At 43.3% G+C, this 13,691-nt stretch overlaps 1 protein-coding gene across 1 annotated transcript in view; it reads left to right on the forward strand.

Moving 5' to 3' along the window:
- The first annotated feature begins 234 nt into the window (after positions 1-234).
- LOC146806288 (olfactory receptor 56A4-like) overlaps positions 235-13,691 on the forward strand; it is a 64,039-nt gene continuing 50,582 nt past the window's right edge. The window contains exons 1-4 of the mRNA XM_085623934.1: positions 235-365; positions 6,716-6,758; positions 6,868-6,897; positions 6,999-7,060. Coding sequence (XP_085480060.1) covers positions 235-365; positions 6,716-6,758; positions 6,868-6,897; positions 6,999-7,060 — 266 coding nt within the window. The remainder of the gene's footprint in view (positions 366-6,715; positions 6,759-6,867; positions 6,898-6,998; positions 7,061-13,691) is intronic.

Raw genomic sequence — 13,691 nt, forward strand, 5'->3', positions numbered from 1 at the left:
ATGGTCCACCCACCTTTCTGCAGAAATCAGGGCTTCCAGTGTAGGGACAGAAAGAGATTTAACATACATGGAGCTAATATCTTTCCAAAATCATTGTGGGGCATCCTCCCTCAAGCAGCCCTCCTTTACTTGCAGGCCTTTTGTTTATAGCGGAATGATCCGTGACGTCCATCAGAACATCGCGCGCTCTGGCAGTTGATAACTTCAATGCTCTTTTTAGTACTTGGACGGTGCATGGGGGGCCCGTCTACTCTTCATCCCTTTAGCAGCCTGGGCTTTGAAGTCCTGGCCACACCAGAACAACAAGCATCAGGCCTGCAGCTGGTAATGGCTGTAAACTGTTACAAGGCTGTACGATGTTTAAGGTATACTTATTGGAGTGCTGGTGCAGGAGGTGAGAGCAGCAGCAGGCCAATATTAGAAGAGATTACTCTACACAATGGGGGCTACTTATAAAGTAACTTTACATGCAAGTTAATCTACACATGTAAAGTTACTCTTACACTTTTGAGCACATTTACTACCTTTGGGTTTTCATTGTTTATGGGTGGAAAGGTACTTAAAAGTGTAGGCTTATATGTCCTCACACACTGAAACAGGGGATGGAGTTAGTAAAAATGCCAAATAATCAATCAATCAATCAATCAAATCATTTGTAAAGCGCACTACTTACCCGTGAGGGTTTCAAGGCGCTGAGGGGGAGGGGGTGGGGGGGAGGTGCTGCTGATACTGGTTGAAGAGCCAGGTCTTGAGTCGTCTTCTGAAGGTCAGCAGGTCTTCGGTTTGTCGTAGGTTGAGGGGGAGGGTGTTCCAGGTTTTGGCGGTGCGGTGGGAGAAGGACCTGCCTCCGGATGTGGTTCTGCGGATGCGTGGGACCGTTGCCAGGGCGTGGTCAGCGGGGCAGTGTGGAAATACTCTGACCCTCTAGATCTGCTTAGGGGTCCCAGAAGGACCCCCTGTAGCCCCCCCTTTTTTTTTTTTAAAAAGCGGCGAAATGCGCGCACGGTGCGTGCATCCTATCGCGTTGGATGCACGGATTCTCTCGCGGTGGGTGCGCGGATCCACGGCAACGTTTTTTGAAAAACGACAAGAAATCATTGGTTGTATAACAACTTTCTACACTGAAAGGTAGGGTGTATATTTTTGTTTTTTAAAGGTATGATTGTTATTGGTTAACAAAAACAGATTGTAAGGAACATTATATATGATAAGCTGATATGTTGAAAAGTCAAGCACACTTCCTGTCTTGTGTAGGAACATTGTGTGCTGAACTTGTGACCTGTGAGCTCAGTGCAGTGTTCCATGACCGGTTTCTATGGTAACAGGCAGAAGGCAGATTGGGGGAAGGGTTGACATGTATTTCAGTTGGAAAGGGTTGAAATGTTTAACCAATAGAAATGTGTGTTTGCTTTTGAGTTTATGTGCAAAGGATTGTGATTTGATGTTTACATGTATATGTGTGGAAAATGAAAGGGAAACTTTTCCATTCTTTGCTTTTGCTGAGAGGTGCACAGTGCAGAGATTCTGTAAAAGAAAATATGGTGAGTGATTGATATACTCCTTAATCTACAAAAGAACTTGAAAGATGAGTTATTTAATTGTGAGGGGATGTATGTAGACTATTTTGATTTTAATCAGACTAATGTATTTTTCCTGCTAAAGTGTAGAGAGTACTTTTTTTCTCTACAATGTGTGTGCATGTAGAAACCATTCTGTGATAGGCATTTGTGTTTTTCATGTGTTTGTAGACAGATAACTGTGCAGTTTTTATATTTTGGTAGAATTAGAAACCAGTCATTGTTTATGAATTTGTGAAATGAGTTATGTTATGTTTCTATACTAAAATGTAGTACGACTTCTAGATGTGTTTGGATATAGTGCAAGGGATAGTGTTGTTTGTCTAGAATCACACAGTGAGTCTGTGTGCATTTGGGAACCACTGTGAGAGAAGCATTTGGTAATATTGTGTGTTTGCTTACAGATAACTGTTTTAAAACCAGTCAGGTTGTCAAGTTTTAGTAGCATTAGAAGACAGTTATGGCTTATGCTTTCATTAAATGAGTGAGGCATTGACAGTAAATTGCAGCCGTGAAATATGTAGATTGTGTGCAGTTCCCTTACCACTTGCACTGTAGTGAATGAGTGTTGGTAAGCTCATAGGGATAGTGGTGCTTCTCTAGAATCACACTGTGAGTTAGTGTGTATTTGGGATCAGTGTGAGAGAATCATTTGGTAACATCATGTATTTGCTGACAAATAACTGTTTTAAAATCTGTCATGTTGTGAAGTTTTAGTAGCCTTAGAATCCAGTCTTTGCTTATATGTTGATTAAATGAGTCATGCTTTGACACTGATGTGCTGTACTTAAATATGTAGATTGTGTGCAGTACCATTAGCTCTTCCAGACTAGTGAATGAGTTTTGGTAAACTCCGAGGATAGTGTTGCTTGTCTAAAATCACACTGTGAGTCTGTGTGCATTTGCGTAAGGATTGTGAGAGAAGCATTTGGTAACATCGTGTATTTGCTGACAGATAACTGTTTTAAAACCTGTCATGTTGTCAAGTTTTAGTAGCATTAGAAGACAGTTATGGCTTATGCTTTCATTATATGAGTCAGGCATTGACAGTAAATTGCAGTCGTGAAATATGTAGATTGTGTGCAGTTCCATTATCACTTCCAGTGTAGTGAATGAGTTTTGGTAAACTCCTAGGGATACTGGTGCTTGTCTAGAATCACACTGTGAGTCTTTGTGCATTTGGGAACCACTGTGAAAGAAGCGTTTGGTAACATCGTGTATTTGCTGACAGAAAACTGTTTTAAAACTTGTCATGTTGTCAAGTTTTAGTAGCATTAGAAGACAGTCTTTGCTTATGTGTTGATTAAATGAGTCAGGCATTGACACTAAAGTGCAGTCATGAAATATGTAGATTGTGTGCAGTTCCCTTATCACTTCCAGTGTAGTGAATGAGTTTTGGTAAACTCCTAGAAATACTGGTGCTTGTCTAGAATCACACTGTGAGTCTGTGTGCATTTGGGAACCACTGTGAAAGAAGCTTTTGGTAACATTGTGTATTTGCTGACAGAAAACTGTTTTAAAACTTGTCATGTTGTCAAGTTTTAGTACCATTAGTAGCCAGTCATTGCTTATGCGTTGATTAAATGAGTCAGGCATTGACACTAAAGTGCAGTCGTGAAATATGTAGATTGTGTGCAGTTCCCTTACCACTTCCACTGTAGTGAATGAGTTTTGGTAAGCTGCTAGAGATAGTGTTGTTTGTCTAGAATCACACTGTGAGTCTGTGTGTATTTGGGAACCACTGTGAGAGAAGCATTTGGTAACATCGTGTATTTGCTGACAGATAACTAATTTAAAACCTCTCATGTTGTCAAGTTTTAGTAGCATTAGAAGCTAGTCTTTGCTTATGCATTGATAAAATGAGTCAGGGTTTGACACTAAGGTGCAGTACCATGTACTATTCTGTTCACTGTGGCAGAACTGAAAATTTAAAAGTTTTACCTAAGCACTGTGCTAGAAGTAGTCTGATTATTTCGTCAGTTTCTAAGTACCAAATAGATTGCTTCAAATAAAAGTGTTTTGACAAACTATACACTTGTCTTTTACACCTTCAATTCCCTAGTCAGTATCCATACACTTCCAGGAACCATCCTGTCACTTCCTTTGCAGTCCTCTAGAGACCCATTCAAAAGCATGTACTAATCCATTGACTGTGCCAAAACTCAAACGCTTATAAATTTACCTGGACACTCTCTTTCCAGTACTCTAATGATTCAGTCACTGCCTAAGTATTCATGCACTGAGCCAGGTCTTTGCACATGGACTACGTCAAACCCATATCCACTTTGCATGCAGTCCTCTAACCACCTACACACTTGTCTTTCACACCTTCAATTCCCCAGTCAGTATCCGTTCACTTCCAGCAAACACCCTGTCACTGCCGTTGCACTTCTCTAGTGACCCATTCAGCATCATGTACTAATCCATTCACAGCGCCAAACCCTAATAAATTCACCCAGGGACTCTCCTTGCAGTACTCTAATCATTCAGTCAGTACCCAAGTACTCATCCAGTGACCCAGGCCTTAGTATATGGACTGCTTCAAACCCTTATCCTCTATGTATGCAGTCCTCTAACCACCTTCACAATTGTCTTTCACACCTTCAATTCCCTAGTCAGTATCCATACACTTCCAGGAAATACCCTGTCACTCTCTTTGCAGTCCTCTAGTGACCCATTCAGCACCATGTACTAATCCATTCACTGTGCTAAAACCAAAACACTTATAAATTCACCAAGATACTATCTTTGCAGTACTCTAATCATTCAGTCAGTGCCTAAGAATTCATACACTGAGCCAGGTCTTCGCACATGGACTGCTTCAAACCCCTATGCACTATGCATGCAGTCTTCTAACCACCTAGACACTTGTCTTTCACACTTTCAATTTCCTAGTCAGTATCCATACAGTCCAGCACTTGTCACTGCCTTTGCACTCCTCTAGTGACCCATTCAGTACCAAGTACTAATCTATTCCCTGTGCGAAAAGCCTAGCACTTATAAATTCACCTAGGCACTATCCTTGCTGTACAATAATCATTCAGTCAGTACCCAAGTAGTCATGCAGTGAGCCAGGCCTTAGCATATGGACTGCTTTAAATGTCTATGCAGTATGGATGCAGTCCTCTAATCACCTACACAGTTGTGTTTCACACCTTCTATTCCCTAGTTAGTATTTATACTCTTCTAGCAAACACCCTGTGAGTCACCCAGTGTGTCTCCTTATAGTACTGTAATCATTTAGTCAGTTAGCATGTAGTCTATTAGTGAGGTAGGCTTTAGGGCATGAACTGCACTATGCATGTAGTGTTTTAATGATCGTCACACTTGCGGTTCAGGGCTATAGTTTCATAGTCAGTTTTTATATAAAATGTGTTTGTACAGTAATGGAATAGTATAAATTTGAAAGTTATTAATATACATTTATTTGTGATTCTTTTTTACAGATACAGAACAGGAGTGTTTCTCATCTGTTTGTACTCTTCTCGTGCAAGATTGTTTGGATGAAGGGTCCTTAGGTGTTTCATCATACTTGCTGTGCCGCACAAGTATTTTTTGTTAGGATCTCCACGTAACAGAACTCTTTGGCATTGGTCTTTGTTTGCTCCTTGGAAAAAGTAAAAAATTTCCTCACCACTGAAGAAAAACGTTGGTGTGGTGCCTTCTGCAAAACATTTTCTTCAGATTCGGTAAATATTTTAAAGCGGCAACATTTACATTTTTTGTAAGTTAAACTTATAAATTTTTGTTAGCTGTGTGCATTTTATATATCTGTGATTTGTTTCTTGTGGTATTTTGTTGAGAATACCATTTTTTTTTTTTTTAACAATCTTTCTTATTTTCCAGGTCTGTCGTCGACATCCATTGTCCCCACAGTAGTGTTCCGCCTTGTTGTTTTTCATTATTGTTGTTACATTTTGTTTATTAGTTTATTGTTCATATATATGTTAATAAAAAATTAAAGTTTGAAAATAGTTTTTCGTTTATATATTTATTATTATAAAAAATAAAGTTTGAAAAAAAAGTTAATAACGTTTTTGGTTGTTCTCTTAACTGCTGTGTGACTCTTTCTTGTTCTTATTACTGTTATTTGATGGAGTCCACCATGATGTTAAATTTTGGGGCACTTATCGCTGGAATACTGGTGATATCTGCAGTTTGCACCAACTTCTGAATAATGTGTTAGATTTATCTCAACTTTACTCCCGTTAAAGTGCTGATAATGAAATGGAGAGTAGGCGTTCCCGTGCAAAAAGACACGAGGTGCACCTTTCCGATTTATTCTAAATACTAAAATCCTGTATTGAATTGGCTGCACTTACAGTGTACACACAAAATCTATTAAGAAATCCTATTGTATTTATATTGATTGGGAACAGTGCGTCAGGTGCTGGATCTTGATGAGATACACTGCTCAGTTCGTATATTGTTCTGCACATGAAAAAAATCACATCACAACTTTCACACCAATTGCAATGCGAAACAAATTCTGGCGATAAGACACGTTAGCACCAGGGATTTTACACCTGCTTTCTGCTGGTGTTAAGCTGTCAAGGCTCACCTTCAGCTTCCCGCTGGTTGCCGTTGTCTTGCACAGGAACAGAAGCTGCTAGCTTCCCGACTCCCACTACTAATCACTCAGCCCCAAGATAAGTCTTTGGCTCTAACTGATCAGCAAGGGGGAAGGGGGAATTGGATAAAATAACAAACGAGAGAAGAGACTGGTTCTGGACCTTCTGGTTTTCCTATCTGGAATTCTTCTTCAGCTATCTCTCTGCTACTGAAGATTCCTGAGGTAACTAAGCACACAACATTACATTATTGTTCCTCCTCTACTCTATGCTGTCTCTTTTCTTCTTTTCTCTAATGGTATTTCCTACCTACCCAAGTATCCTGAACTCTGTGCCTCTCTTCTTGTTCAACTCTGCCTTTTTTCTTCTTTCTTGTCACTAATTATCTGTAAAACATATATTCTTTTATTATACCTATTTATCTTGTAGTCTTAATATCTTTTAACTCTCTCTTTTGACCTACCATCAATCTTTCTTCTCGTGGTTTCTCTTCTTTCCTTTTCTTGCTTCTAGCTATACTATTAACTGTTGACTTCTAGATGATTCTTTGTGCTTTAACTTCTCCAGTTGCTTCCTCTCCTATGGTTACTGCGAATTGTTTTTGGCTCAGGTAAGTCTTACTCCTTACTTTCTTAGTTGGCTGTTCTTATAGTCTTTAAAACCTTTTTTCCCTTATTAACCTCTTCAGTAAAATTGCATTATACTTCTTTTCCTTTCAGGACTCGGTATACTGTGCTCTGCTGTCCCTGGTAAGTCTTTACTTATTGCGTCACCCAACACTACTTATCATTTATGTGACCTTAGATTATCTATCAATAATTCACTTAGCTTTCTTCCGTCTTCTCTTCAGGCGCTGTTGAAGTCGTATCTTGTTTCCTGGACCGACGAGGAAAACTCCGAACTCTACTCTCAGTAAGTTGCCTCTACGGACTCTGTGGCTTTTTCTGTTCTCTTCGGTAAGTATCGACACAACTCTCTTGCGTCACTCTGGAAAACTTCTTCGACAAAGTATTCTCTTCAGAACTGGGAACTCTCTCTAGCATGTCTTCTCTGAGGAAAAATCTTGGTGAAGTGCGCACTACCTCAGGCGCGCGCGCGTCACATCGTCTCCCTCTAGATCTGTTAGCAACTAGACCGCCGACCCCAGCGTCTGCGTGGCCATCTTGGAAATGCGGGCATGCCACAAACTCGACCATTGAAACCCATTCAAGACTGAAGCGCCCATAGAACTTAATTCCTTGCGCTTCGTTTTGGAACTCACATTAGGGATCCTGACAGTACCCCCCACCAAGGATGGTCCTTCCACTCTGGGCTTGGTTGGATTGCGTTGATAAAAAAGTCTTATTAGCCTAGGAGCATGAACATCTGAATCTGCTTCCCAAGACCGCTCCTCTGGACCGTAGCCTTTCCAATCTACCAAATAGTACAGCTCACCTCTGACTAATTTTGAGTCCAGAATTTCTTTCACCTCAAACTCTAGTCCTGTATCTAGCTGGATTGGTTTTGGAATTGGTTCTTTTCTCAAATCAGAAACTGCCTTCTTCAAAAGGGAAACATGAAATACTGGGTGAATTTTGAATTGGGAGGGTAAGGTCAATTTATAGGTCACTGGACCGATCTGCTCTGCAATTGAGTAAGGGCCGATAAATCGTGGCTGAAATTTTCGGTTCCCTTTTAACCTTAAATTTTTTGTATTCAACCAGACTTTATCTCCAATTCCTAGTGGAGGGGGTTTCTTTCTTTTCTTATCTGCGTATTTCTTATACTTTTCCTTAACCTGTACTAGATTCTTTGACGCTTCTTCATGCACTGACTTTAAATGAGCTACCAAATCCTTGGCTGCTGGGACTGTGAGCTCCACATCTTGTACTGCGGAATTTGGATGTCTACCATAATTTAAGTAGAACGGGAAATATCCAGTGGACACATTCTTCGCATTATTATGAGCGAATTCTGCTGTCCACAAGTAGTCCGGCCATTCTCCCTCCTGTTTCAGCAAGAACAATCGTAAATATTGCTCCAATTCCTGGTTCACCCTTTCCGTTTGTCCATCCGTCTCCGGATGGAAACTGGTGGAAAAACGAGTTTCTACTCCTAACCCTTTCATAAAAGCCTTCCAGAAATGTGAAACAAATTGGGTTCCCCGGTCTGATATTACGATCTTGGGTATTCCATGTAATCTGACAATCTGTGTACTAAAGTGTCTTGCTAACTGTTTTGCTGTAGGGATTCCCTTTAAGGCCAAGAAGTGTGTCATTTTCGTGTATGCATCTACTATTACTAGTATTGTATTTGTCCCTTGACAGGATGGTAAGTCTGTAATTAAGTCTAGGGTGATTGTATGCCAAGGATGAGGAGGAATGGGAAGGGGTTGCAACAGCCCATGTGGTGCGTGCCGTTCTGATTTTCCCTGAGCGCATATCTCACAAGTCTTTACATATTGTTCTATGTCTTTACTCATCTGTGGCCACCAATACTTTCTTTTAATTAGGTCGGCTGTCTTGGACTCTCCCTTGTGACCAGCCAACAGATGATCATGGCATTCCTGCAAGACTTGCTTCTGCAATGCTATAGTCGGCAAATACAATGCACCTTCTTTAAATGGTAATTCGTCGCGAACTTCTCTTCCAGGTTCTAGTTGCGCCCATCTCTGCATTTCTTCTGGGGTTAGAGCTTGGATTACCTTTTCTTTAAAGTTCAATATATCAGTGGCGCCTATAATCTTGGTATCAGGTATGATCACTTGAGCGCTTAGTGGACTTCTTTCTTCTCCGGTTCCCAACCTAGACAAGGCATCCGCCTTTCCATTCTGTGCCCCCAGCCGATAGGTTATCACAAAATCGTAATCGGCAAAGTACAGAGACCAACGGAGTTGGCGAGGTGTCAATGTTCTGGCTGACTTCAGGAATTTTAAGTTCCGATGGTCCGTGTAGACTGTTACCACGTGGTGGGCCCCCATTAGATAATGTCTCCACTCCTTGAAGGCGTCTTTTATCGCCAGCAACTCTTTTTCCGTAATCGTATAATTGATTTCTGCTGGTGTCAGCTTCCTGGACCGATAAGCCACCGGGTGTAACTGGCCCGTTTCCTTATTCCTTTGAGATAGAACCCCACCAATTGCGAGGTCCGAAGCATCTGTCTCGACATAAAAGGGCTCCATCGGATCGGCATGAAGGAGGATTGGCGCAGTGGTGAACTCCATCTTCAAAACTTTAAAGGCTTGCTCTGCTTCCTCCGACCATTCGTATCGTGTTCCTTTCTTCAGTAGTCGCGTCAAAGGTAGTATTCGTCGGGAAAATTCTCCAATAAATCTCCGATAGAAATTGGCGAACCCAATAAACGCTTGGACTTCTTTCACACAAGTGGGCGACTTCCATTCTTGTACGGCCTGAATCTTTCGTTTGTCCATATGAATGCCTGCTGGCGAGATTACAAAGCCCAAGAACTCTACCTGTGGAACTCCAAAAGCACATTTCTCCAACTTGACAAATAGTTTGTTCTCTCGCAATTTCTGCAAAACTCCTCGAACTTGTGTTTGATGCTCCTGCGTATTCGTTGAGTAGATTAGTATATCGTCGATATACACAATTACACATTGATCAATCAATTCACTGAGCACATCATTTATGAAGTGTTGGAACGCTGCAGGTGCATTACACAACCCATAGGGCATCACCTGGTATTCAAATAGCCCCAAGCGTGTTCTGAAGGCCGTCTTCCACTCGTCTCCCTCTCTAACTCGAATAAGGTGATAAGCTCCCCTTAAATCCAACTTCGTGAACATCTGTGCTCCTTTGATCTGGTCCAACAAGACGGAGATAAGGGGAAGAGGATACCTGTTCTTCTTTGTTATTCAATTTATGGCTCTATAATCAATGCACGTTCTCAACTCGCCCTGCTCCTTCTTAGGCACAAAGAATAGTGGCAAGGACACCGGCGATTGGGAAGGACGTATAAATCCATTGGCCAGATACTTGTCGATATACTCTTTTAGGTGATGATTCTCTTGTTCTGTCAAGGCGTACACTCGGCTGCAAGGCAAATTTGCCCCTGGCTCCAAGTCTATTTTGCAGTCGTAAACACGATGAGGCGGCAGTTGCTCTGCTTCCTGTTCATTGAAAACGTCCTCGAAATCTTGATATTCTTGTGGAATTGTTTGAGTATTTATTACGCACACAGAGACTTCCGCTGAACATAAGGCATGAGCCGGGTTCTGTTTACTCGTTGCCTCGTAGGCCCCAAAACAGTTCTCTCTGCAATATGTCGAGTTCATTTCAATTGTTCTGTTGCTCCAATTGATTGAAGGATTGTGCTCTGTGAGCCAAGGAAGCCCCAATATAAGTTGAAATTGGGGGGCATCAATTAAATTAAAGTGCATAGTTTCTCTATGCCCATCTTCTTGAATCAGCTCTATCAACTCTGTGTGACTCGTGATTGGTCCTGAGGATAGATTGGTACCATCGATTGCTCGAACTGGTTCACTTTTAGCCTTGGCAATTGCTTGCAGCCCAATCTTAGTCACGAATTTCTGATCGCAGAAATTACCGGTGGCTCCTGAGTCCACCATCACGGTCACTCCTTTTATTATTTTTTCACGAAAACGGATTGTCAATGATAAAATCAAATGAGGCGAAGACGACTGTAATGTATTCGCCAGCCGATGTTCCTGAGGAGTTGATTTCTGATTCGCATCCACCTGCACAACTCCTTCTACAGGTGGTGCTGCGAGTTTTCCTTCGGCTTAAATGAACCCTTTGGCTTTTTTGGACAATTTCGCACAAAATGCCCACTAGATCCACAATACATGCATAAGTTGTTGGCTCGCCTCTTCTCCTTCTCCTCCTTTGTGAGCGGTCCTCGAATGGTTCCTATTTGCATAGGTTCAGATCCTGTGGTTCCTTCCGTACTCCTTCCTGTCTCAGCCTTAGCTCGATCAAATCGCGGAACCGTACTTCTGTACTCTCGTCTTCTCTCTCCTCTTCTCTCTCCCTGCCGGAAATCCAGTTCTAGCACTAGGTCTATCAGGGCGGAAATTTCAGTTGGACGATTCGGTATTTGAGCCAAGCCATCTTTTAATTCATCTCGCAACCCTCGATAAAATATTGCTGTCCTCTTGTTATCCGGCCAATCAGTCTCCATTACAAGTTTGTTGAATTGAGCTTGATAAGCCACTAAGTCTCTATTTCCCTGCTTCAATTCCAAGAGCTCATTATCTACTGCTTGAGAGATCCGTCTTCGGTCAAAGATTCTCAAAAATTCTTTCTTGAACTCATCAAAATTCTGCAATAATGGATCATCTCGTGAGACTATCGGCATCGACCATGCTGCTGCATCTCCTCTTAAATATGACAAAATGAAGGCTACTTTCGACTGCGCATCAGGAAAGATAGAAGGGCGACACAAGAAATGTAGTGAACATTGTGTAATAAACACCTGCGCCTTTTGTGGGTCCCCACTAAACCTCTCTGGCGCTGCCAACGGTATTACTGGCGACAAGGAATGTATTACTTGCGTTGTTAGCTTATTTGTCTCTCCCATTGAAGTGGGGTCACTGTTCCAGTCTGCTGCTACCTGCCACGCAGCCTACCTGCTCTCTGTGAGGACGCCCACACCTGCACACCACACCGTCTCCCTGCCGCCGCCGTATCTCCCACCTAAACGGCCGCTGTGCGCAGGGAGACTACTGCTCCCAGCAACCCTTGCGGGAGGAACCCGCCCACGCAAGCAGAGCGCGCTGAAGGCGCATAAAGCCAGCGAGAGCCCCGGCAGAGCGGGGGTCACTGTTCCAGTCTGCTGCTACCTGCCACGCAGCCTACCTGCTCTCTGTGAGGACGCCCACACCTGCACACCACAGCGTCTCCCTGCCGCCGCCGTATCTCCCACCTAAACGGCCGCTGTGCGCAGGGAGACTACTGCTCCCAGCAACCCTTGCGGGAGGAACCCGCCCACGCAAGCAGAGCGCGCTGAAGGCGCATAAAGCCAGCGAGAGCCCCGGCAGAGCGGGGGTCACTGTTCCAGTCTGCTGCTACCTGCCACGCAGCCTACCTGCTCTCTGTGAGGACGCCCACACCTGCACACCACAGCGTCTCCCTGCCGCCACCGTATCTCCCACCTAAACGGCCGCTGTGCGCAGGGAGACTACTGCTCCCAGCAACCCTTGCGGGAGGAACCCGCCCACGCAAGCAGAGCGCGCTGAAGGCGCATAAAGCCAGCGAGAGCCCCCGCGACGCGGGATCGCGCGCGGGTCGGCGCCGGGCTAAGCCCGGGCAAAGGGCGGGCCCTCTGAGGCCCTCAGAGGTCAACAGTGGTCGGGCGGGCCACCCATCTAAGCTGCCTTCACGGGGATTACCAGGTGAGAGAAACGAAAAAATGCCTGTCAGTGGGAGGTGCCCTGTAAATCAAACCGGCAAATCGATAATGGCACATCCTATCATTCCTTCATCATTAGAAAGCATGTTGGATAATGCCTTTAATATGGTCGCAAATGAAATCGCGAGCACCGAGAGACGGATGTCATTGGGCCTCTTACGTACACACCCGGAGCCCGGGGACTCCAGTACAGAACACACCTTACCCCTATCTCCAACTGTGATAGTCACCAAGCCCAATACGTGTCATCCACCTACTATCACCCCCGAGGAGGAAGGTGACACTATTATCCTTGATTCTCAGCTTGACGTTACTGAATATGTCCCTATTTCCCAGGCACCCTCGAAAACCAAACCCACTGGAGGGACAAGGAAAAAAGGCCCAATAAAACAGTCAACTAACAAAAGGAAACCAGCCACATGCAACAAGGATCAACCCACACCACAGAGCATGTGGACTAGAGGGAAACAAAAAACAACAGAGGGTAGTAACGCCAGGACTGAACAAACACATTTGGCTGAAGGACCGTTGAATACTACACCCCCCAGGGATGGTATAAACTGCATTTGTACACAGACTGATCCAGTGAGTGAAAGTTCCACACATAACAAGTCAAATGCTAATTTTATGGAAACCATTGTGGACACCATTTTTAAACAGCTAGAATCTCAAATGATCAAACAGTTTAATAATGTTTTTAAAAGACTAGATCGTATTGAAACTATGATCAAAAACGAAGATGCAAAAAGGAAGGGGGCTATTAGTCTTGACTTAACAAGGGGTGAGCGCTTCATTAAAGATCTAGAAGCTGCAAATAGGGGCACTCTGATTGAAAGACAAAATGCTCTTAATAAAACGACCACCCCTAGCACCATACCCAGAGGTGTTAACAAAGCTATAGAATCAACACCACATATTAGTCAGGTCAGCAATATGACAAATGATGCTTCCACTTTGTCATCTTTAGGGAGGAAGGCAGAACCAATACGCTATACCAGTCAGGCTAGTAATATGCCAAATGATGCCCCCACTTTGTTATCCACTGGGAGGAAGGCTTCTGCTCCCATTGGATTAGATAAGGGCCATACATCTACTATTAGGCCAACAACGCATCCTGGGCCTGTCCTTCATCTGCCCCCCGACGCCTGCCCCTATGTAATAATTTTGGCAGGCG

Source organism: Triturus cristatus, chromosome 8 (genome assembly GCF_964204655.1).
Source record: "Triturus cristatus chromosome 8, aTriCri1.1, whole genome shotgun sequence".
NCBI classification, from domain to species: domain Eukaryota; kingdom Metazoa; phylum Chordata; class Amphibia; order Caudata; family Salamandridae; genus Triturus; species Triturus cristatus.